General features: G+C 46.7%; 1 protein-coding gene across 1 annotated transcript in view; it reads right to left on the reverse strand.

Moving 5' to 3' along the window:
• Positions 1–444: 444 nt before the first annotated feature.
• LOC130149434 (scavenger receptor cysteine-rich type 1 protein M130-like) overlaps positions 445–25,524 on the reverse strand; it is a 28,143-nt gene continuing 3,063 nt past the window's right edge. The window contains exons 2-16 of the mRNA XM_056339047.1: positions 22,255–22,569; positions 20,392–20,700; positions 18,466–18,780; positions 17,345–17,656; positions 16,602–16,919; positions 15,537–15,851; positions 10,060–10,374; positions 9,238–9,300; positions 8,837–9,151; positions 8,606–8,641; positions 8,176–8,313; positions 7,785–7,880; positions 7,128–7,211; positions 4,693–4,845; positions 445–1,336 (exon numbers count right to left, since the gene is read on the reverse strand). Coding sequence (XP_056195022.1) covers positions 1,233–1,336; positions 4,693–4,845; positions 7,128–7,211; positions 7,785–7,880; positions 8,176–8,313; positions 8,606–8,641; positions 8,837–9,151; positions 9,238–9,300; positions 10,060–10,374; positions 15,537–15,851; positions 16,602–16,919; positions 17,345–17,656; positions 18,466–18,780; positions 20,392–20,700; positions 22,255–22,569 — 3,188 coding nt within the window. The 3' untranslated portion in view covers positions 445–1,232. The remainder of the gene's footprint in view (positions 1,337–4,692; positions 4,846–7,127; positions 7,212–7,784; positions 7,881–8,175; positions 8,314–8,605; positions 8,642–8,836; positions 9,152–9,237; positions 9,301–10,059; positions 10,375–15,536; positions 15,852–16,601; positions 16,920–17,344; positions 17,657–18,465; positions 18,781–20,391; positions 20,701–22,254; positions 22,570–25,524) is intronic.

Here is a 25,524-nt window from a genome sequence, read left to right on the forward strand (position 1 = left end):
CTTCTCAGCTGTCTGAGACAAACTCATATTTCTTTATGTATGATGATGGCTAGAACAACAGTTGTGTTTATGCACAAATGAGTCTTGTCTAGACCGTGCTGACTCCCACAGGTATTTCTTCTAGGCATATGATGCTGGGGTGCTCTGGACAAGTTCTCAACAATCTGCGTTTCCACAACATTTACCCTCTGATCCAAAAAATCATACCCATGTTGAAGTTTCAGACCTTATTCTTTTCATATACTTAGTTGATCTGAATAAGGTTCATTAAAAAAATCCTTCACATTCTTCAATAAATTAGCAACTTTCTTGGGTGGAGAGGGTGTGTCTACTGGAAGGGTATGGCTTGGATTTTGAGCGATAAATGGAGGCCAAGAGAGATGACAGAATGCAAGGGAGGTTTTTTCTTTGAAGGCCTGAAAGAAATTCCATTAGGAGACAAGGCAACAAAACTTCACCTTCTATTGCATCAACGTGGACTTTTTCAAACTACCTTCATATGATTAAAAGAAATTACATGACAGACACCTGTAGGTATGACCACCACTTGCCATTTGTGGAAAGAAATTTTCTCTTACCATATGATTGGTACAGCTTTGGGAGACAATAAATCATCATGGTATAGAGAGAGAAAAGAGAAGAGAAGCTTTTCCCTCCAATCGAATGTGTGATTCACTTGTACATAATTCAGATGACAGACCTGCATCTAAAGCAAGGACAAGAACAACCTTGTCGAGTTTCTCTTCTCACAAAGTGCTCTCTAGAAAATTTTTTCTAGTCCTCACATTCTATGTGACAAGCATCAATACCCAAAAGATGAAACAGAACTTTGATGATTTCTTGCAGTTCAGTCTCCATTCCTAACAGTCTCCAGAAAGCCGTCCTGTGTGTCTGGAAGGAGAAGCATAAATTTGAGAAGAGATCTTTAAACCATTTCTAATAAGAAAATATTGTAAGATGAAAAAAGTTACAAAGAAAATATTTAGAAATAAGAAGCACCAAGTGTCCAAGCAGTTTTGGCAACAAAAAATTGTAAGGGAAATAAGAAAAGTTTTCTTAACAGTCACGCTTGTATGTCTTCTAAGTATGCAATCACTTCTCTGCAAATAAACCAAACTTAGGTAAACTAATCCTACATGCAGGTTGTTCTGGCTCTGCTACTACCCAGTTAGCATTTTATGGACAAAGGTGTATTTCGAAAAGTGGTCGGTACAACTCAGCAGCCTCTGTCACTATCTCAGCTCTTCAATGTCATCATAGCCTGTATCTTCATGAGCAGGGGACACACGCCTCTCAGCCCCAGCAGTCCTGTTTCCTGACGCGTTCGGACTCCTGTCTGAAAACATGAAGGGAAGAACACCGAGGTAAATGGATGTCCTGTGCATATTACCTGTACATGGTTGTGCAGCTAGCAGCATGGGCTGTCAGTTGTCTCCTCCAGAAGTTAGAACCTGAGATACGCATGGCTGTGAAAGACCTGAGGACTGCTTGTCTCATTTTACCTCCTGCTACATGTACACATGTCCAAGGATCAAGCTTGCTGTTCCCAGAAAACAAGCTACTGATCAGACTTTAAACACTACTAATAAGGGCAATTCTTCAAAATCCCTAAATAATTCCATTTTACTACCTCAAGTGTTATCTGACACATTGCAAATTTAGTAGGTCTGTCCTTGTCCATCCCACAAATGTGCCCTGATACATCATGTCCCAGGGCTGTGACGGAGTGCTCAGCCCACTGGGTTTGAAGCCTGTGAAGAGGATGTCACCCACCCTGGTGACCGGGGAGGCACAAAGGCATGGGACTTGTTGGGTCATACAGGGGAGAACATCTTGGGACTATAGACAGCTTACTATGGACTGCTTAGGGGAGGAAACAGAAGCACAGAGAAGGAGGGGTCCATGTAGCTTGGGGAGGAACAAACATGAGCAAATAGAACAGTAAGTGGATAAAAGGGGCTGGTAGCCTGTAAACAGGCTGCTGGCCAGTCTGTGTGTTTGGCCATGCCCTGTGCCTGATCAGCAGTATCTGTCCTGTTGTCTTCTTGAACTCCATCTCTAACTGCTTCCCTCCCAGGTGTCTCTGTTTGGTGTGTCTGTGTGTGCACAGGGGTCTGAGTGCCAGCAACCAGAGCTGGAGCATGGCTCAGAGGGGTCATGCCAGTAACCGGAGAGACTGGAGTGGGCAGAACTCTGAAGTGCCACCAGCTGGGGTGGGACTCAGGGCCTGCCCAGGTGCCAGCAGCTGGGGTAGGGTACCCAGGGGCCAGTTGCCTGGGAGGCTGCATGTCTAAGCCCAGGTACTGGGGGACCAGTAGTGTGCACGTGGGTGTGTGGAGTAACTGGAAAGCCAGGGGCTTCCAGGACCAGTTACGGGATAGGCCGAGTGTCTCAGTTACTGGTGGAAGTATAGTGTGCATGTGCACGGGGAGGTGCATGTGTGTGTAGGTCTGATTACCAGAAACTGGAGTGGGTCCATGGGTGCCCAGGGTTAGCACATGCAGGTGCCAGCAGCTGGACGAGCCGGGTCCTGGGACAGCTGCTGGACAAAGTGCCTAAGGCCAGCAAGGGGAGGAATCCCTGCCACGTGTGTACATAGGCATGTTCCACCAGTAGCCTTTCACCCTGGTCAGCCAGAGTGGGGAACAGGATGAGGCCGTTGGTGCTGCTGGTGTTTGAGGGCTACGTTTGCTGTCTGTGTTGGCTCTGTAAGCCAGCCCTGTGTGCCTGCGTGTGCATGCCTACACGTGCTCAGCCTCACCCCTGGCTGGAGCTCCATCCCACTACCAGATTTAGCAGGCCCTAGCACCTCCTAATTTTTAGAAGACAAGCAACAGACCAGAGAGGTGAATATACCTTAACTATATGCAGTTTTTGCAAACAGCAAAGTTCATCGATACAACTGAGCAGCTTTGTATGAAGTCAACAGCAAGTGAGGTTCACAAGGACACTGAGAATTCATTTGAGTAAGGTAGAAGTGTATAAAACTTTATACATAATGTTAGAATTAATATAATCATGGGCCGTGAAACCCCCCCAACTCTCTAATGTTTCTCTAATCACTTTGAGTCCTAAAATATTTTCATTATTTTTTTCACACCTTCAGTCTGTCAAATATGTTTATCCCTACCCCAAAACGTGGAGCTGATCAGAAAGTGTTCCATGGTTACACTAAGTACACAGAGAAAGAAAAGTCTGTCTTAAATATTTTTTGTTGATTCTTTCTGAATTAAGTGCCTGACAAAACTTAGTGCTAGGATATAAACCTAGCTAAATCCACCCTCCAGGCACTGTCCATTGTCTTTAAGAGCTCAAAGAGATCAGGCTCTGAGGGACTGGAAAAACATGAACAACTTATGCTGATTTTTAAGATGGTGTGTGTGGGAGAAGAAAGAAGATTAGGAGTTACAGAAAGTTCAGCTTCAGAAAGGTATGTGAACAAATAAACTCCTTGTAAGGAGACAGAAGAAAAAAAGCAGGTAAATAACAGGTAACATGGATTTAACAAAAATAAATCACAGCAGATAAATCTGATTTTTCTTTTTGATTATTTAAAAGTGCTTTTATAAGGGAGTAAAGTAAATTGTCACTCAACTCATGGGATATTTTTGTAAGTAAATTAGAGTCTAACTCAAACCTCTGTAGACTGGGTACATATTCAGTGAAAAATGGTATTCTTAGTGTAGCTCACTGTACCAGGTGAAATTCTTTGACAGCCCTAAATACAACTAAGTATTTTCATTAAGTCCTAAGATAAGAGAGACATGTTCTTATTACATTTTCCAGATGATGCCATACTGACAAGGTTTTGAGGGACATAGAATGAAATCTAGTAACAACATTTACAAGACTACAGATGAAGGGGGAAACAATCAACTGCATAATTAGAAAGATCAGTGTCTAATGGTATGTAGCATTTTACAGAGTGGGATTTGAAGTTGCATCAGGCCAGGGACGATGAACCCAGATCAGGATTCAAAGTCAGGAGTGTCATGTTGTTGCAAAAAAGGGAAACATCACACCAACATGCATAAACAGAAGGATAACCTCTAAGACATAAGAAGTAGTCCTTTGGCTCTACCTGATACTAGTAAGGTCTTAGTACCATGCTGTACAGAAATACTGTAAAATATTGTTTCTGAAACACTTATTGGAAGATATGAACCTACTGACACAGCCTGAGTGGAGACATACAGAATAAGCAGAAGTCTAGTCGACAAGAAGCAGAAAATTGACTGATGTAGGTTGTGGTAGTCAGAGAAACAAAATGCAAAACCGAACTGAGGGGGGATATGTTAACAGTCTTCAGGTACTTAAAAAGGGTGTTACAAAGATGAATGCAACTCCTCTATTCCCACGGTCATTGGAATAAGAAGTAACAATTCTAATTTGCAGCATTGAAGACTTATGTTAGGCCGCAGGCATTTTGTAGCTGTAAGGAAGGTACTGCACAGGTATATGTTACCTGTAGAAGCTGTGGGAACGTGGGAATGTGCTACTGAATGGCTATAAGAACAGAGTGATGACATCCAACCTGCATCCTCATGCAGGCAGGTAGCGTTCCCCCTGACAGGGCTTAGATAGAGCCTGGGTGATCCCCTGAGGTACCCTCCACCTTGTTTTCCCCTGCGTTCAGTACAGTAGCTATAGATTATGAAAACAAACATGAAAGCACTGCCCTTCTGGCCTCACCCGTCTGTGGATCCTGGTTTCCGTCACTTTCTTCAGAGATCCCAGTGATTTCCTGTCCATTCTGCCCAGAAGAAGCATCATCTTTAGGTCCAAAAGCTTCTGTTGCATCATCATAACCATCTTCCAGGGCATTTTCAGGCAGCGGGGAGGCCTCTGGAACAGTACAGGTATTAATTATAACAGGGAAAGATCCTCCACGACAGAAAGCAGTAGCTGATGATCCAGCAATAAGGGCCTGTAATACTGATATTATGATGCTAATGAACAATAATAACCCAAGAATCCCCCTGAGGACTCTGAGGTGTTTCAGACAACAGTGATATAACTCCAATAATTGTTATACATTGCTGTTACAAGTAGAAAGCGAAAATCAACACGGAGTAGGGACAGGAGGCAGAAGACGATCTGAAGAGGGAGGCAGTTTGTGACAGGGTTTTATTTCAGACTAAGATTCCCCACTGCATTTCATAATTGCACAATGACAAACTGCTCCTTGTTTATCCCTCTGTGGCACCTGCTTCTTACTATTTTCGTTACTTTAACCACCTTCTGTTAAATTGCCCTGAAATGGTCTAGCTAAGTAGCCATCCTTGGCTGTTTGCATATGGACATGTGGCTACAAGCTTAGGGCAAACTTCTAGAGAAAAATACCTGCAGTTCTGCTCCTTTTCTCCAGGCTGAACAGCCTCAGCTCTCTCAGACCCTCTCCACAGCAGAGGACTCCAGCCCTCTGATCACGTTTGTGGCCTCCTCTGGACCCGCTCCAACAGGTCCATGTCTGTCCTGCACGGGGTGCCCTGAGCTGGAGGCAGCGCTGCAGGGGGTCTCACCCAGGGGCAGAGGGGCAGAGCCCCCTCCCTCACCCTGCTGGCCACGCTGCTGAGGATGCAGCCCAGGGCTCAGCTGGCTTTCTGGGCTGCAGGTGCACACTATCAGGTCATGTCATTTGTCACCAGCAGCCCAGGTCCTCCACAGGGCTGTTCTCAGCGCGTTCCTCGCCAGCTGGTACTGACCCTGCGGATTGCCCTGAGCCAGATGCAGGACCTCGCACTTGGCCTTGGTAGACTTCATGAGATGAGGTTCACATTGGCCTACTTATCAAACCTCTCAAGGTCCCCCTGGGCGGCATCCCTTCCCTCACACGTACCAACTGCACCGCTCAGCTTAGAGTTACCTGCAGACCTGCTGCAGGTGCGCTCCATCGCACTCCCTGTGTCATTAATAAGGATGTTGAACAGTGCCAGTCCCAGGACGGACCACTGAGGGACCCCATTTGCACAGTGAGCTGCTGACTGCAGTTCTCTGGATGCAGCCATCCAGCCAATTCCTTATCCATGGAACGTTCTACCCATCACACTCACTTCTGTGCGCAGCCAGCTCGCTCTCTCATTTCTCAGGGCAGCTAGCCCTGTGGTCCAAACTGCACTGGAATCCACCCCTCAGAAAATACTGGTTTTCATTGTTTTATGGAATATATGTATATATGTGTGTGTGTATGTATATATGTTATATACACATAGACATACAAATAATACATACATAAAATTAAAATACATACAAAAAATAAAAAGCACTCTTATTTCACTTTTTACCTATTACTCAATATTCAATCTGAATAAGAAAAAGAGATCTATTTTGGAATAATTATCCTCTTAATAAGTATTTCAAATCGTGTAAGGAAAAGAAAAGCTTTTAGTTTTATTTTAAATAATAAACCCCCTTAATATAAAAAAAGCAATAGAAAATAAAATCAAAGACATGGTACAGCAGAGAGTCTGGGATATGAGCAACTGAGGTCCAAAACTGCTTGTGCCTTTGACAGTTGATCTCTCAGAGACCGGGCAATAGCTAAGAGAGCATTTTGATCAGCTCTAGGAAAATGAAATTCTTCTCCAAACACTTTCTCTTACTCAGCTTTTTCAAATTATAAAAAACAAAAACAAACAAAACACAAAAAAATCCCCCACATCTGGCAAACTGCATTTTCTTCAGATCACTCAGATTAAAAATCTTTAATCAGCTCCAATGACCTGCCAACATTCTTATTTGGAGCATGTTTTTCCTGTATCTTAATTCTCCTCATTTATCTCAGAAATGAAGGAATAGCTTACAAGCTGCTACAGTCTCAATTTCTGGGAGAACAGTGGTCAAATTGTTAGATTCATATGACTGGATCCTGTGAAGAGTGCAATACTGCCAGTAAACATCTATTTGCAATTTCTCATATAGAAGAGAAGACTAGCACTTATATATGAGATTGCATTGCATTCTCCAACCACAAGAGTTAAACAGAAATTTTTGGTTCACATCAAAACATCACTAGTGGACATGAAGTGCAGCAAGAAAAAAATTTTTAATGGCCAATAATGCTTTGGAAATTAAAAGCTGCCCTGATTTTGAGTCTCTTTCTTTGTAGGATCCCCATCTTCCATTACCTTGAGTTGCTCCGGGACCATTTTCTTCATCACTGTCCCCACTATAAAACTGTGCTTTTGGTTTTGTACTCTCTGAATAAGAATCTAGGCAAATGAGAAAGACAATGGTATCAGATCAAACTCGCCTTAGCTGCTAAGACTGCATCATGAGGACAAGGGTAGGCTACAGTAATACCATCCAAGGTCAACAGATTCCTGGGCAGCCAGTATTACTCCTGCAAGGTAAAGAGCTTACAGCGCAGTAACCAAGGATCCACTAGGAGCCCCATAATGCCTCCTGTGGCTCATGGTGGGGTGCAAGCCACCAAGGAAGAAAAGAGTCGGCAGGGGGAAGCCTACAGAGACACAGCTGCTGGGAGGGAGATACAAATTATTCCTTTATTTGTTCCTGCTTTAAATAATGGCAGCAAGAATCTTTTTATTTGTTTGTTTGTGGCAGGTTTTCTTGTTAATTGGTTTGATCTATATGGCTGCAGTGAGGACAGCACGAAATGAACTGTCCCTGTGAGAGGAACTTGCAGGGTCCAGTGGGCAGGAAACTTCTCAACTCAGATCTAGGAATTCTGTTTCCCTGGATATTTGGGACCTGCAAAGTTTCAGCTTGGGATCTGAGCCACCAGGAGGAATTTTCCCTTGACAAGAGGAAGACACACAGACCTGCCAGGCCAGCCATGCCCTGCTTTTCCTTCACCACGTCGTAGTCGATCTCCTCATAGACAGTCTCAGGGAAGGGGTCATAGGACAGTCGAGAGCCTGCAAGTAAAAGGCAGTGATCAGTCACACAGCCTCTGCTCATACTCAGGCTGGGGTCATGAAAAGGAGAAGTCACCTAAAGGGGTCTGCGTGGCCCGGCCGGTACCCAGGTCACCGAGAGGTGCTGGCTGAGGATAAGCACTGCTGGGCTCTTTCCCAGCCAGACGGTAAGTGAGAATCTCAGTGTAGCAGCACATGCCACTCATCTCAGTCACCCAGCCCCAGCCTCCCCAGCCAACTAGACGCTTGCCAGCCATGTGGAGGAGGCATCTCATACCAGTCCCAAGGGACCCACCTCTCTGCTGTGCCCTGGCATGTCGGATCTGTCCAGCAAGAATGGCAAGGACCAGGCAGAGAAGGGCCCCCAGGACAATGCAGAGGATGACAGGCACTGAAATTCTTGTACTGTCTGTTGGAGGGCGGCGGGGAGGATCTGAATGGAAATGGAGAAGCAACAGATAGAGAATCAGGTGACCCAAAGGGCTGATCCTCTGTGGCCTCCTGCTGTGCCCACGCTGGCAGGGTGAGGCAGGTCACCTGCTGCCCAGTGGTGGATCCCGCTCAAGCAGCTGGAATTCAGCAGCTGGGGATGGTGCCACTGAGCTCTCCTTTACAAAAGGCTGCTGGAGATGCTTGCTGATGAGCTGGAATATACTGCTGATGGATCAGGGACTTTAAATTCTCATTTGATGGAAGAAAGAAAGAGGGAAGAAGTAATGTGTTACCTGCTCTAGTGGGTGATGCTGTTGTTTCTGTCATACCTGCAAAAGGAAGGTGAGTCCAGGTTAAGGAAGATGCAAATGTGAAAAATAGGGAGAACATCTTCATGTCATTCATAATATTACTGCAGTCAGAATTATGAAGGGGCTAGTCACTGGGCTGTACAGCTGGCACAGTGTGGCTCTATCCACCTCCTTCCCAGATCTGTGTAATGAACCAAAGGACCAGTCACTAACCAGAGCAATCCACAGCAGCATCTTCTTTATGATCACAGGTTTTGCCCACCAAGGGCTTGGCAGGACAGTCCCAGAGAGACAGCTCCATTCCTTTACAATGCACCTTCTCCAGCCAGATGGGACCAGTCCCTTCCCCAAAGGCAGCTTCACCCAGAGCAGACACAGCAGATCCACAGCCCAGCTGCCTGCATACGACATTAGCATCTGCCACATCCCAGGAATCGTCACAGACCGTTCCCCAAGAACCTTGGTGCCAAATCTCCACTCGGCCTGAACATCCATCCTCTCCTCCTATGACTCGTAACTTCTCCCTGTCTGCAAGACACAGAAACCTTCTGTATCGCTGAAACAGCAGGAAGGTCCGCAGGGAGTGGTAAGGAGAACCAAAGAGGTAGAGGTACCTGAGCAACTTGTAGCGTTCGGGCACTCAGCAAATGAGGTTGGGGTCGTTGCCTCTTTTCTTCCTGCAAAATTTAAATACCGAAGTAAATAATTATTCTCTGAAAAGTGCAAGGGAGAATAAAATGCTTGAAAATTCATCATCAGGTTAATTTTTTCCTATAACATACATGGCCCGTACTTGGTGAATCACTGTTCGGCTATTGCTGTGAATTAAATAATCTTCCTGATGACTCTGCTTGCTTTCTTTCATTCTTCTTGTGTGAGGCAGCTGCAATCCCTTTCAGTAGATTTAAATGTCATCTAGAATTCATTTATATTACAGTGGGAACCCACAGATATGAAATACTGTCATAAAAGCAGGCACTAGAAATGGACCTTTAGAACTAAACTAATTCATACACTTGTCCATGGCTATGTGCATGCATGAGTGTACATGTACATATGCACTGATGCACCTCCATACATGTAGAAACACATACATGCCTCTAGACGTCTTGAGAAGTCTGACCTTAACTCAGATCTCACAGACTGACTGTAGCATAGATTTTTTGCTTTAAAAATATGCAATGGCACCATCCTATCAGGAACTTCCTTGGGATTTTCACTGTGTAACTGCACTCGGTGCCATTCATGTAACTATAATTTACTCATTTATATCAAGGACATAGACAAAAGAAAATGTTTGTGCCATTTGCATGAAACTAGAAATAATATATACCAGATAACAAATGAACGTGAGGTAATTAGTACAATGTCCATATATGCTTGCGTAGGTTTATGTGTATGTCTGGGCAGTCCCGTACAGATGCATTTCTAATTACCACGGCAAGAAATATGGGTCTCTTCTGCGCGGTTATCACATGACTGAGGATCCCAGGGGTCTGACTGACATTGCCAGAGAGAGCTATGTTGCTCTGTACACTCAACGTGGTCCAGCCACGTGGGCCCAGAACCTCTGCCGTACTGGAAGTCACTTGCGATTTCCCCATCGTCTCCACAATTCAAGTGTTTGCATACAGTTCTTGCAGTGACTTGAGACATGTAATTTGAGCAAATGCTCCCCCATGTCCCATTGTAGAAAACTTCTAGCCGCCCAGCACAGTCATTGCCATTCACCAGCCTCAGAGCCAGGAACTCTAGAAGTGAAGACACAAAAATGTAATTAGCCAGGAACTTGGCTGTGATCAGTGAAATCCAGAATCTGCTAACAATCCTGTTCATCATGCTGAGTCAGAAAAAAACCACTCTGGAAGGGACAAACACTTAAACCCAAAAGTTAACATCATATACCAATCTCAACATATATTTGTTACAAGATTCAGAACTTGTCCCTGCAAAATGCATGAGCAAGAATATAGCTTATGAGGTAAAGTAAGATTACTGTTTCCTATGCCATTTTTGTAAAGGCACACATTTGATTGTTCTTTTTCCAAAGACCAGCCAATAGGCAAACCCTGCTCTTCACACAATAGCAACCACTGTCTTAGGGATTGCAGCTGTTGCAGGCTTCCCAATCCAAGCATCCTCAGGGCTGGCTGGTACTTCGTCACTCAAATAGGCCTAGGTTTTCTCCTGGGCTGCATGGGTTTAAATAAACCATTGCTCAGCTCTACTTTCCAGCTGCCTGGTGATGTACCCACTCCACTCATTCTCAAATGGTTGAATTTTTATAATGACTTATGTTGTCTGATTCCCGCCTAAGCGGCAGTGCCAACAGGTACTGTTTATATATCCCTTCTAAGGTGCTACCTGTGCCTGCTGTCTGAGTGGGGAAAGCTTCTAACCACCGTGGTGGTGCTCTGCCACTGAGACCATAGCATCTGCCGGTGTTGCTGGGGAGGAAGGTGTTGGTCGGTATAATCCATCGCCAGCCATCTCCCAACATTCACTTCTCTCACCGTGCATACTGTTTCATCATTCATGATGCGTGGTGTGTTACTCCACAGACATCACACTGCCACATTGCTTGCATTGTGTCTTTCCAACACAAGCTTAAGCAGCCTTCTCTGTCCTCAGTCCCTCACAGCATGGTCAGCAGTTTCCTAGGCTCATCTGTCTCCAAATAATTTTCCTTTATGCTCCTGTCCCAGATCTCTACTGACAGTTGAGCCAGCTGGTCAGCTTGGTTGCTATGTTTCTTGAGTTGCCTTTGAACTTGGGATATGTGCATTATTAGCATGACATACTAAGTGGGTCTTCCTTCAAGCAGCTGTTGTACTGCTTTCCATACTTCAGCTCAAAACAGTTTTCCTCACTGCTGCCCGTTATCACACTTTCATTCAAGCCATTTCCTTACCACATTTTTTCACTATCCAGGAGCCTGTATACATGGGTCTGTTGGTGCTCCTGGGTATGTCCCAAGGCCCTTTTCAAGGCCTTTCTAATTTCTTCAAGTCTCCTTCCAGATGGCAGCTTCTCCTATAGAGGGGTTCCAAGGATTTCCACCTCCTGTATCCTGCCGTGCTTTTACAGGATCCATCAGTAAAGAAACTCTGTTGTTTATTTTTGGTACTTAATTCACCATATGCTAGGGCTTTGACAGCCAGAGGTGTTTGGTCTTCCTCATGCTATTGATTGCTGGCCATTGACTTAGTTCAACTAATCCTGCTCTGGAGCTTGAACCAGTGAGTGCAGATGGGAAAAGGGCCAGTAGCCAGTTTTGCCATGTAGTTGTGGTTGCTCTTCCCTTGGTGGTGTTGAATCCTTGAACCTAAAATTCAGGATGGCTGGTCTAGGGCGTAACCGCAGTGGCTGCTCTGCGCCCACTTCAGTGGCACCCAGACACCCTCTGCATATGCAGCGAGGGCTTCTTGCTTTATAGGGCAGTCGACATTTTCTGCTCTTTTGTGGCTCTGACACCAGAGTGCCAACAGTGTCTCTCATCTCTTGAGATGCTCATAGTACCACAGACTCCATATCATGTTTTTCTTTCCTGTGTGTGTATATAACAAAGTTTTTACATTGCTACCTACCTATATTGGTCCTAAGGCCAGGGCATGGACTACCTTCTGCTGATTAGCTCCAAAGATTGCTGGTGTTCCTCTTCCCACCCAAAATGAGGCTTAATTTCAGGTCATTTGTTACGTGGGTTTAGTCCATTGGCTATCACCAGAGATATGCATACATCAAAATTCAGCAGTGCCCAAGAAAGCTCAGGTTCTTGTTTGTTGTGTGGAGGTCCATGGTGCTTATCCAAGCAATCTGGTCAGCTGGCATGTATCTGCATCCATTTTGTGTGCCTAAAACACGTATATCTTGAGGGGCCCTTTTTACTTGGGAGTGCTTGATGGCAAACGCAGCACTGAGAAAGGTATGGTTACCTAGAGCCCTGTACTTAGTACTTCTGGAGTTGTTCCTCCAATCAATACATCATCAAGTTAGAGGAAAGTTCTTTGGAATGCTATTGCTTTAAAATCTGGTGGATGATGCTATAGCAAATAGCAAGGGCTGTGTTTCCACGCTTGGGACAGCTGGTTCCAGATGTGCTGCACACCACTCCAGGTGAAGGCAAACTGAGGTCTTGCATCTTCGACCAGTGGGATTGAGAGAAAAGAGAAAAAAAAGTATTTGCAATATGAGTTATGGCATACCTGGTACATTCTTTAGCTTCTAGCTCATACAAGAGCTGCAATGGGTCTGGAACTGTAGCAGCTGCAGCTAAAGGGTGTGTGACTTCATTCAGAGTTCTGAAGTCTATTGTAAACCATCATCCTCCAGCAGACTCCACACAGGTCAAACAGCACTGTTGTATGGTGTGTGTTTAAGACCACCGCTTGCTTTCCCACGGAAACAATTATTTAGGGGATTTTATTGGCAGCCCCATGGTCAGGTTGATAGTGCTTTCAGCAAATCGCTTGGATCGGCAAAGGACTGACACCGGGATCTATTTAAGCAAATTCAGCAATGTTTGGATGATTAGAGAGTCCTGGGGAGTCCCATAGCTTGTTCTCACCTGTGCAAGCCACAGTGCCTATTCCAAAAACCCTGAAGCCTTTCTGTCCCATCCATCCATCTCTGGTGGTCAAGAAAGTCAGTGTCAAGGGTGACAGGGGTAGTAGAGCCAGTGGCAGCAAATAGGGTGTGCCAAACCCGCCTGTTCAAGCTCAGATTCCCTTCCTCCAGAGCTGGGCATGTTTCTCCTCCAGTTACTCCAAGGACAGTTTATTTGTCACTGCTACACAGAGGGGATAGTAAGATGCCCCGAGTGCTGCTATAGTTCAGTATTGACCCAGTGCACAGTGTTGTTGAGGCAAGGGTGCCTGGCCACCTTGTCTGGCCAGCCTAATAACTTTGGTTAACTTCATCCACTGCCAGGCCAGGGGACACCACCCCTCAGTGCAGTAAGTTCAGATCAGCTGCAGAGCACAAAGTGGTCCAAAAGTGGGGGTAGCAAAAGGGAGTGGTTTAAATAAGCTCTCACCTCTCTCCTGTGCTCAAAATTCTAGGTCTATGGACCTAGAGGGCTTTTCCTTCCAGTCTCTCATATTGTCTCCCTTTTCTTTCAGATCCATCCTTAAGTCTCAGTGTGTAGGAGGGGCACACACAGCACTCCCATTCTCATTTTCCTGAGGCTGGCCATGCTGCTGGTTCCTCAGTATTATCCTAGTCTGCGCTGCTAAGCTTGCACTCTTCTTCTGGCATCCTCACTCCAGAATGGTATACATAAGTCACTCCTTGACTTGATCAGCAGGGCATCCCCCCAGGTGGTACCAGAGGGGCACAAGTAGCTGTGCCTAGCCAGTGGAGAACCCAAGCTCTAACATTAATGATCACAAGCATTTCAGGATCTCTCTCCCTTTGCCTGTGACCACACTCCAGCAGTCCAGGAAACTGCAGTTGATTATTCGCTCCTTCCCAGTCCTTTCAGAGGGGTATTTTGTTTGTAGAATCAGCACAATTAGGCACTGTTCAACATACCTCTCCATAAACTGGTCCCAAAGCCCTCCTACGTTGTGCAGTATGATCTTTACAAGTGGCTTATGACCTGAACTCCCCAAAGCCCTGCTGTCTGAAGCTTTCAGCTCTATCTCTTCTGCTCTGGTGTCCCAGCAATGCCACAGCCACTGCAGAGGCCTCTCCCTGGAGCAGTGACTGCAAGTTTCTCCATTTATGCTCAAAGACCCATCGAATGGTCATAGTCTGCAGAGCAGCATACCCTTTTCCGTAGGACTCTGTAATTACTGTAACTAGGGCTGCTGAAAGGACTCGGTTTTTTAATTCATCATAAGCCCCCAGTTTCCCCTTCCAAGGTGTCAGGGTCCACTTCCAGGTCAGCCAATATGAGCTGTAGGTGCTCCCACAAGCAGCAATTATTCCAGTCCCAGGGCATGCCAGGTACTAGTGTTGCTGGAGTGTCTCCTACATTTACTGTCTGCTATCATGGGCAAAACAGTTTCCACTTGGGAAAAAGAACTTTTTTTTTTTTTTTTTTTTTTTTGCACTTAATATAATCTTAACTATTACTTTGGGTAACAAGGAAAAAAGAAAACATTAACAATTAAACATTAGGGAAACTCCTTTGATCCACTCCATTGGTCCTAACTTCCTTTATTTTCCCTCCCAATTCCTTCAGTGAGGGTGGCAGTGCAGGAGGTTGTGTTTTTTTCTGCTCCTGGCTTCTTATTCATTTTCCTCTACTCCAGCATGCATGCATGCTCCACAGCCTGCAATCCCTTCAGGGATTGTATTTTCTCCACTGTGGGTGCTCCACAGGCTGCAGTGCCCTCAGGAGTTTATCTGTTCCAGTGTGGCTTACCACAGGGACAGCATACCTCCTCTGGCACAGAAACCATGTCTTCATCCATGTCCCCAGCAGTGTCTTTTTCCACTTCTCCTTCATTTCTGCTTTCTTGCAGCTGCCACTCTGTCTTAAATATGCATAGGCAGAGCCACCATATGCTCCTCTGATCGGTGATTGCTGTGGGGCCCAAAGGTTTATTTCTGTTGGTGTCAGAGCCAGTCATAACTGACTGTAATGGGGACATGGCAGTTGATGGCCTTTCCCACACGAGGAACACACACAGCCCTTTGCTGTGGAAATCTTTACCAAAACCCTCAAATTTACCACCCAGTTATCCCACTCCACCACACACACATATGCATGTGTGTGTTAATGCAAAATAAGGACTTCTGTAGACCCTTTGCATCTTGGTGGGACCAAGGGGATGGGCTGACCAGCTATGCTTGTAGCCTAGAAAGCAAGAGGCTGTCCAAGCAACTCTCCTCTATTCTCTGCTTCTCCTTCATGTAACCCTTCCCTTTCAACCCACAGACTCAGAAAAGGCTTTTCCAAACATACCTGAGCACAGGACTCCAGCATCCTCTTTGTGTTGGCAGTTGTGCTCACCCCATGCCCTAGAGGGACATGCCCAGAGATCGGATTCAGCCCCAGTGCAGTTCACATCATCCAGCCAGATCTGTCCTGAGCCTTCACCATAATGAGCAGATACAAATGCCTTGATGGCATGTCCACATCCCAGCTGTTTGCAAACAACATTAGCATCTGCTAGATCCCAGTTATCGTCACAGATGGTGCCCCAGATGCCATCATGATAAAGCTCTACTCTCCCAGCACACCGCTTTGTTCCATTCACCAACCTGATCCGTCTGCTACCTGCAGGGAGAAAACCCAGCTGTCAGCACGCAACGTAACAGTGATGCACAGGCCAGTGCAATGGATGCACGTTTAAAGCACTGTTAAGGCATCACGTTCTTGTTATATTCCAGTGTTATATTCTTGTGTTATGGTTTCTTGGGTAGAATGCCTGTGATGCTAAAACCACACAAAAGGGAAGGCCTACTCCTGCATCAAGTAAATGTTTGAACAGTTCCTGTGAGATGTTGCAGAAAAGGAGTGTCTAGTCATAGCGAGTATATGCAAAGATCACCTTATCTTAGAAAGCCGGAGAAGCTGTTTTCTATCTAAACTCATTTAGTTTGGCAGAGACAGAGACAGTTTCTGTTACAGATGGATTACAAGATAAGAGTAGAAACAGTTCTAATTTACCTTGGAAAGACTGCAGCTATCTATACATACAGAAATGTCACAGAATGTCACCTATTTAATTCCTAAGCGACAGCCAGAATGTGTGGCAGTCGTGGCCAAATTAGTGTTCTTATGGCTTCTGTATTCTATTTTTTTTTTTTTTTTGATTGTGTGGGATAAATCCTCTAACAAATCCAAATGAAGGAAACACTATGTAAATTACATTTGCTTCCTTAACTATCGTTGTCCCCTAGAGTACAGAAGCAGGTGGATTTTGCAAGCTCAGCCCCATGCCTGTTTAACACCGGGTGAGGCCACATCATGGTGGGCTAGAGGCAGCCCTGGGAAGCACCGTGTACCTTTTGCACAGTAACTCACCTGAGCAAATCACACCAACATCTTCAGCAACTCCCGCTGGCTCTGCCTGGAAAAGGGAGGTCTTACACAGCATCAGCTGAGTCTCGGTTCCAGCACACTGGACATTTCTCAAGCCAACATGACCCACGCCTCGCTCAGACCTTGGGAGGTAATAGGCTTTCTTGGCAATTCCACACTGGAGCTGCCTGCAGACCACATGGGCGTCTTTAATGCCCCAGTCATCATCCAGGACTCTGCTCCACGTGCCATGGAGTGAGATCTCAACACGCCCATCACAACGGCTGTTACCACCTGAGAGTCTGAGCGATTCATCAAGACCTGGGCTCAAGAGAATTGGAAAATGTATTGAATAACATCTGCCACTCTTACTGCAGTAGAAATAACACGCAGGAAAGATGGGAAAGACAAATCTCTATGTTGGTAAAAGAATAATTCTCACCACTGGTTAAGGAGACTGCATCTGTTAAGGATTTATTTGCTTGCATGCACACAAGGGTCTGTAATGGGAAGCGAGAAAGGCTTCCCTAGCTCAAAGACTAGATCCTGTCAGGAGTCAGGCACATCTAAATAATGTGAAGCCTTCTACTACATGAAGTTTCTGTGCTGAAGTAAAGGTTGGAGGCAGGGGGGAAAGGAAAGGCCATTAAAGATAGGCTGACATACCAGACTTGCTTGGCAGGACGAGATCACCAGCCGTGCTCTGGTCTGAAGTTGCACTGCCTAAATGGCTGCTCCTGACTTACCTGAGCAAACAACAGTGGCTGCTTCTCTGGCTGAGCAGGCTGGATTGCCCAAAGTCACTTGAGCACAGTCCCACAGGCAGGACTCTGTCCCTTCGCAGTGAAAAGCATCTCTCCATATAGGCCCACTCTCCTCCACAAAACGGTCTCCTGTCTGGATTGACTTCGCATAGCCACAGTTCAGCTGATAGCAGAGGACGTTGGCAGCTTGCAAATTCCAGTGGGAGCGGCAGAGCCCTCCCCATGTGTCTCCATGGCGGATCTCCACCCTGCCAGAGCACGTGGTGCCATTCACCAACCTGCCCCCCGGGCACCCTGCACACAAAAGAAGGTGAGCACTGAGGTGTCGCACCGGTAACTGCTCATGGGCATGACCTGAAAGGGACTGGGAAAAGGGAATGAGTTCTCCTTAGCATTCAGTAGCAAAAATTACTCCACTGGACCACTGCAACTTCCATACTCATACCTAGAATTCAGCCCATCCTATTTTACTGAGAAGAACGACTAGAAATCAGGATCTGGTCCCCTTTGCAATTTTTAAACTCAGGGCACCAGGTTTCAGGGCTCTGGCTGAGCCATTAGACCTTGATTGTTCTGACCAGCCTCAGCTGGGGTGTCCAGCTGTGCACCCCCAGGTTGCTGGTCCAAGGCTCTGAAACTGGACCAGACCTTCAGTCCTTGCCTCAACGATGTGACTGGTTTAACTGTCTCCAGTCCCATCTCTCGCTAATCCTGCCAACCCTCTCCAGCTGGGCCCTACATCTGATTCATTACTTTGCCTTGTCTGGAACTGACCATAGACCTTGCCATCAGCACCTTCCCCTGTGCGGGTGGTGTGGACTGTGCCTCGGTGCATAAGGATGCTGCCTGTGTTGTTCTCACCCTCTGCCCCCAACTCATCCTACCTGGCGGAGCAGCCCTGTTCTTGCTGTCCCCTGACACCAGGAGCATTTCACAGAGAGCAGCCTTGTGGCATGAGTGAAAGTGCAGCTCAACTCCTGGAAATGCCTGTAGCAGTGGACAAAAGACAGAGCCTGGCTCCACAAACACCCTCTGGAGTCTGGGTCAGTATTTTTCCTCAAAGAGATTTTTCTTTTCTGCTCTTAGACCTTTCCACTGCTCACCTGAACATACCACACGAGCCTCTCTCCCGGCAGGGCACTCATCGTGACCCAGCACACTCACAGGGCAGTCTCTCGGGTGGGAGCCATTCTTCTTGCAGCTGAATGTGCCGTTCCAGACAGATGCATTTCCTTGCCCAAAGGACCGTCCACTTGGTATCAGCACAGCAACTCCACAGTCCAGCTGCTGGCAGAGGGCATTGGCAGCTGGGAAATCCCACAGGTAGTCACACAGGGTTCCCCACATGCCTCCATGAAGTAGCTCTACTCTCCCTGAACATGTGGTACTGCCATTTGCCAGCCTGTACCCACCATAGCCTGCAGGAAGAATACAGGAACTTAGCAGTTACTTTTGTGTGTGTGCATGCTGTTGCACTGAAATTTGTAAGAGGGATGCAGCTGCAAGGAACTAGCAGTTGCTATGTCTGAAGTTACTGGGAAGCATGTTAGACCAGGATGTTCATGAGCCAGCTCTGAAAATAAGTCTTTATTGTCCATGCTGTAGCCTGCACTACATGACTAAAAGTGTCTTGACTCTTTAAGTTCAGCCTCTCCTCCTCTGCTCTGCTGTCTCCTCCTCCCACAATACTGCTGCTACCTTGCAACATTTTTTTCTCGCAGAGGCAGTTCCAACATCACACCTTGCATTTGGAGCATGTGAGAAACTCACAGCAGGAGCTCCCAGTAACACTCTCTCTCTCCTAGTAGCTGGTCATCTCACACTACCTAGTAAGCAGCAGCTGCTGTGTGCAATTCTCAGCTTTCATCCATGCCACAGCACAAAACTCTGAACACAATGGGCCATGCCCACAGGCAAATTCACGGTAATTTAAGTGCAGCATGGGTAGGACTGTGGTACCCTGCTGCTGGCCCTGTGCAGCCCCGCTGCCTTCCCACGCTGTCACTTGCACTTCCCTGGTCCCTGCAGCGTACTCCCCAACAAGACCTGTATTTCTGCTCCAAGCTGTGACTCTTGCAAGCGGAGGCAGGAATCAAGACTTGCCAGCTACTGATACCTCAGCTAACGGGGCCACTCAGCGGGCACAGCTCATCTGGCACAACTTGGCTGGCACAGCTCAGCACAGCTTGGTGGGCACAGCTCGGTGTTTGGGGCTGCAGGTCACCATGGCTGTAGGGAAGTGCCCACAGCAGCCTTGGACAGACTGCCGCTGCTCAGCTGGGGGGCGGCTGAACTGGTCCTTCCCAGGCATGTCTGGTGGCAGCATGTTGTAGCAGCTCTGCCCCATGCTCAGTTTACTCACTTTGATTTGTGCCCTTGGAAAAAAAGTTGTGTTTGCTAGGTCTACTCACCATTTTGGTAGTGGCTGGCAGTAAGTTAGCTGTATTTAGAGCAGCCATAGACCATATGGAGTTCTTAAATAATGTTATCTGACAGTCACATCTAAAGACATCCAGGCCTCTGACAACTTTTTTTTTTTAATAGATTTGTAACTTGTGCCTCCTTTAACCTTTTGGAGATATGGCACCTCTCCCAGTTTCATGATTAACTGAAATGCCAGGGATTAACACACACACTGGCAGCACAGAAAATAATTCCGTTTCTCCATGTTCCTGCTTGTCTGCTCTGGCCATCTCCCCTTTTATGTGCATGAGAAAGACCTGGAAGGAATTCTCAGCACTATAGAGTGCACACCTCTGGTAGCATAAAATAAGTCACAGCCTTTTTGAGATCAGCACCCCTGGTGCAGAAGTGAAGTGACAGTAAGGCCTGTGTGAGGCGCGGGCTCTCGGCAGAGCAACCGAGAAAAGGCTGGGCTGCTCTCGACTGTGCCCTGGCCTTCCCTGGGTGGCTTGAGGCACGACAGGGGAAGCACCCCGGAGCCCTGAGGCGGGTCTGAACTGTGGGTCAACAGGAAGACGACATAGGAATGTCACCTATGAATGATGCCTCTCAGTCCGAAGTCTCACCTGAACACGCCACAGTGGCACCATGCGAGCAGGCCTCGCTGCGGTGCGGCGCCCTTGGACAGTGTGCCAGGTGAGTCTCATTCCCCACACAGTGAAACTCTTCTTGCCAGGTCACTTCACTTCTGTCTCCAAAGTGAGTTCCTCTCGAGATACCCACAGCGTGGCCGCACGCTAACTCGTTACATACAGCAGAGGCAGCTTTGAAATCCACATGTGAAAAGCAGACCGTAGCCCAGGTTTCTTCTTGCTTTACTTTCAGCTGTCCTGAGCAGGCAGTGTCCCCTCCAGTCAGACGCAGCTCAGAGAAACCTGGGAAAAAAATTCCGAGAAATCCATCATCAAGGGCTGGTTGTACTGACCTGATTTAGAAACTCCCATAACTTTGTGGGCAAGACAAATCACCGCTGTGAGCAAGACACCTCACCTCTGTGAGGACCACTGACGCTTTTAAATAACCATTGTGGCAATTCCTGTATGCCACTAACAAGAGAAAATTGTGTGCAGGAATGCTGATTTCTTAGTATGTGAAAATACTAAATCCTTGGGAAACTACAGAAGAAGGGAAGTTTTGAACATTTGCCAAATGCTTGGGGAGCAGCAATCCCCAGATAAACAGATAAATAAATAGCCATTTCCTAGTGTGTGTCCTTGAGACTCCATTGTTCAAATGAATAGGAAACCAAAGTGTCCCAGAAAGAAGACAGGAAGTTGCACCCATCCTCGGAAAAAGCTAAAAAGACAGCCTGGTGATCTACAGGCTGGTCAGCCTCCCTTGGTACCTGGGAAAAGCATGGAGTGAATCCTCCTGGAACACATTTCTGGGCACAGGAAGGTGAGTGGGAAGAGGCAGCACAGATTTACCCAGGGTAGATCATGCCTGTGTGACATTACTTTCTCTGATAAATTTAAGTGACTGGATTTGTGGATGGGGGGAGACCAGTGCATGCCATTTACTTCACATTTAGCAAGGCCTTTGACACTCTCTTGAACAATAGCCTTGTATCCAGACTAGGATGTTACAGTCTGGGTGGTTGGACAACTACTCGGCTGGAAAGCTAACCAGAGGATCAGGCTCAGAGAGGAGCCATCAGTGGGTGGCACTCTCCCCGGGGCTGGCAGCACGGGAATGCCACTTGTTGGGCCCTTCCTGGGAACTGCTCTGTTCAGAACCTTTTCCAAGAGCCTGGAGGAGGTGGGAGTGCACTCTTATCCGTTTAGGGGGTTGGAGAGATAACCCCAAGGGCAGAACTGCCGTTCGGAGGGACCTAGACAGGCTGGATTAATGGGCTTGACAGGAACCTTATGAAAATCAAAAAGGACAAATGTGAAGTCCTGAAGCTGGGAAGGAAACACCTCCTGCGATGGTCCTTTATCCAAAGAGCAAAACCAAGCACATTTTGCAGAGGAAGGCAGCCACACAGACATTGGAGTTTTTTGCCTTTGTAGATTGTCTTGTCTTAGCTTACACAAAGAGCTGGAGAAGAGTAGCTGTATGGCACAACATAGCGTTTTCTTGCTTCTCCACCTACATCTGCTTTTTTAACTCCTATTCTTGGTCAAAGACAAGTTTAGTACTGCTTACCTGCTGCCTGGGATAGCTGTGATAGAAACCAAGTGTTTCTTGTCCTGTTCTATGTCATTTACTATGTCTGCTTCCTTTCTATGTCATTGCTGTGCCCCAGCAAAGGAGCCATACACTTGACAGTCAGTAGAAGACATAATGCTGATGCAACGTGCTTTGGCGGAGCGGAGGCCATGGAGAAAGCATTACCTCTACGCAGTACCTGGTTTTATCCAGCTAGGACAAAGTTTAATCTCAGCCCTGTAACATTTTCCATTATACAAGGTTGGATGACTTCTTACCTGAGCAGATCACTCCAGTATCATAGTAATGAGGGCAGGTAAAAGCACCCCATCCTGTATGTGAACAGTTCCAGAGATTGGGTTCATCACCACGGCAATCAACCCGATACAGCCACGTCGGTCCAGATCCTTCTCCAAAAGGAGATTGTTCAAGGGCCTGAACAGCAGATCCACATCGTAACTGCTTACAAACAACCTCAGCATCATCTATGGTCCAGTCACCATCACACACAGTTCCCCACTGCTCCTCATATTTTACTTCCACTCTCCCAGAGCAGGGGCCAGTTCCATTTGACAGCCTCAATTCAACAGCACCTTTGTACACAGAGACAGAGCCAGGTTATGGAAAGGACAGTGCCTAATCATGATTACCTATTGCATATGGTTAATGAGATTATTACTACTCTTAATTTACTATTAAATTAGACTTATTCAGTTCACCTTTCTAAATAGTCCAACTTAAACTTTTTTTGCAGGGAGTTGTGTCTGTATTTACAAGTTTGAGCTAACCATACTGCTAAAACGTAAATTATTTCTAATGACTGGTGAGTTTTCTCTTTTTCTGACCTGACAGGGCTCGGAAATGCTGAGTGATGTCCCTGCTGTGTGATTCACAGCGGCTTCAACAGGAACGCCTCCTTTTTCTTTGCTGTTCTGCCATGATGATACTCAGCTGAAAATGCTTGCTGGGCACATCCCCATATTCCTTCATTCCTATGTTCAGTACGGTGTGAAGAAGCAATTTCCCTCATCTGCCTCAGCTTCTTCCTCTCAGACAAACTATTACTTGCACCTCAGTGTTCCAATACTCTCTATTCGTTCCCTCCTTTCTTGCTCGAGACACAGGGTCCCCAACAAGAGAAGAGGATTACTTAAGGGCCGGGGGGGGGGGGGGGGGGGGGGGGGGGGGGGGGGCAAGCTATCTCAGGAGATGCAGCAGCATAAGCAGCAGAAGGACAGGTAGGTCTTCGTGTTGTTCCTCATGCCCCATCATCTCTTGGAGTGGGGCTGATGCCCAAAGAACCCTCTTTTCCTGCTCTGCTCCCAGGCATGCCTCTTTCCTTTGGTATGGATACACTTTTCCCAGTTCTTTTTCCTGTGGACTCACAAAATAACATTGCAGTAACCACAGAGCACTTGACAAAGAGCCTGACAGAAGAGGGAAGATGCACACATTGGTTTCTTGCTCTACAATGTTGGTCTGCTACTACAGATGCTTCAAATACCATATAGTAGCTTAGCACAGGGATTTAAAAGGTAGAGAACACAGAGAATTTTGTTACAGTCAAATGCAGGAATAACGGTGGGACCCAGACGCAGTCCTTAGGAAGCCAAGCTACACAAAAACCTACTGGGACCCAAGAAATGCAGGGGAACAGGTCTGAGTCTGCACCTTACACAGACACAGTCAACACTGGAAAAACTGAAGTGTGTAGTCTAAGGTGTAATGACACCTAAAGAAAAAAAGTTGACTTGTTCAGGAACTGTCTTAATCTAGTTTTTTTTCCGAGTCAGGAATTCTAAGGCAAGAGTTTTGGAACATATTTTCATTAAAAAGTTTCTTTACTTACAGGAAGGTTCATAGCTGCTTTGGTGAAAAGTATACACAGAATCACAGAACATGGTGAGTTAAGGTTCTGAATTGACATAGACAATGATTTTCTGTAGACGTTTGTGGAAAAAAATTGTTGAAACAAAAAAAACCCGCCCAAACCTTCTGCCAAATTCCTTGAAAACAGTCACCATTGTAATTAAACAACAATACAATGGCATGCATTTGTTAGGATATGTGCTAGAAAGCTTGTCTCCACGTGCAAAGGAGAACAGAGGCACAATGGGTGAAGGGGTGGCCCTGCCCTGACCCTCTCTGGGACCCTGCCAACAGAGCCACCAGCTCTGCTCTGCAGCTGTGATCAACGCAATGGCTTCCCCGGTCGCTGTAGAGGCTCAAGGGGATGGAACACCATGGGATGCATGGGAAGAGCATCTTGGACTTGCACAAGGCTTATGATGGAACATTTAGGAGAGGAATCAAAGGTGGGGAAAGGGAGGGATCAAGGATGTTTGGGTAGGAGGAAGTGTGGGAAAATAGGTTAGGTGGACAAAAGGACCAGAGGAAACAGGCACAAATTGAAACACAGGAGCTTACTTCTGAACTTCAGGAAACACTTTTTTTTTTCTACGAGGATGACTGAGCACTGGAACAGATTACCCAGGGAAGCTGTGGGGTTGGGTCCCTTGGACATACTCAGAAGCCATCTGGATGTGGTCCTGCCAGCTGGCTCTGGGTGGGAGGCTGGAGCAGATAGCTCCAGGGGCCCCTTCCAGCCTCAGCCACTCTGTGATTCTGTGAGAAGCAGCCAGGGGTGGGTAGGTGGGCTGCTGATCGGTATGATTGTCTGGCTACACCCTGCACCTAAGCAGCACTGTCCATTATGTCTCCTCAGTAAAATGTTTCTAGCTGTTTTCCTGGGTGAGGTGACTAGTCGGTGTGCATGTGTGTATACGGAGGGCTAAGTGCCGGTGAGTGCGGCTGGACCACAGGTCACAGAAGCACATATCTTTGGTGCTGTACTGGTTTTGGCTGACAGAGTTAAGTTTCTTCATAGCAGCTCGTATAGGGCTGTGTTTTGGATTTGTGATGAAAAGAGTGTTGATTAATGCAGGGATGTTGTAGTTACTGCTGAGCAGTGCTTACACAGAGCCAAGGGCTTTTCTGCTGCTCACACCATCCCACCCCTGAGTGGGCTGGGGGGCACAAGAAGCTGGGAGGGAACACAGCTAGAACAGCTGACCCCAACTGACCAAACAGATAGTCCATACTATATGACATCATGCTCAGCTTATAAAACTGGTGGAAGAAGGAGGAAGGGGGAATATTTGGAGTTACATTTGTCTTCTCAAGTAAGCATTACACATGATGGAGTCCTGCCATCCTGGAAGTGGCTGATGGGAAGTGGTGGCTCCTGCCTGTGATGGGAAGTGGTGAATGAATTCCTTGTTTTGCTTTGCTTCCACACACAGATTTTGCTTTACCTATTAAATTGTGTTTATCTCAACCCAGAAGTTTTTCCTCACTTTTACCCTTCTGATCCTCACTCCATTCGTGACCACTCGCTCAGCTCCCATAACAGCACATGCTGAGGGCTGCTGCATGCCCGAGCAGCGCCTCAGGCCAAAGGGGAGCACCAGGTAGGCAGGACCTGTGCCCAGAAAGAGCCAAAGGGCCATCATAGGGCCACTGTCACCTGCAGAGTGCTGGCTCCTGCT

This window comes from Falco biarmicus, chromosome 5, assembly GCF_023638135.1.
Source record: "Falco biarmicus isolate bFalBia1 chromosome 5, bFalBia1.pri, whole genome shotgun sequence".
Classification (NCBI taxonomy): domain Eukaryota; kingdom Metazoa; phylum Chordata; class Aves; order Falconiformes; family Falconidae; genus Falco; species Falco biarmicus.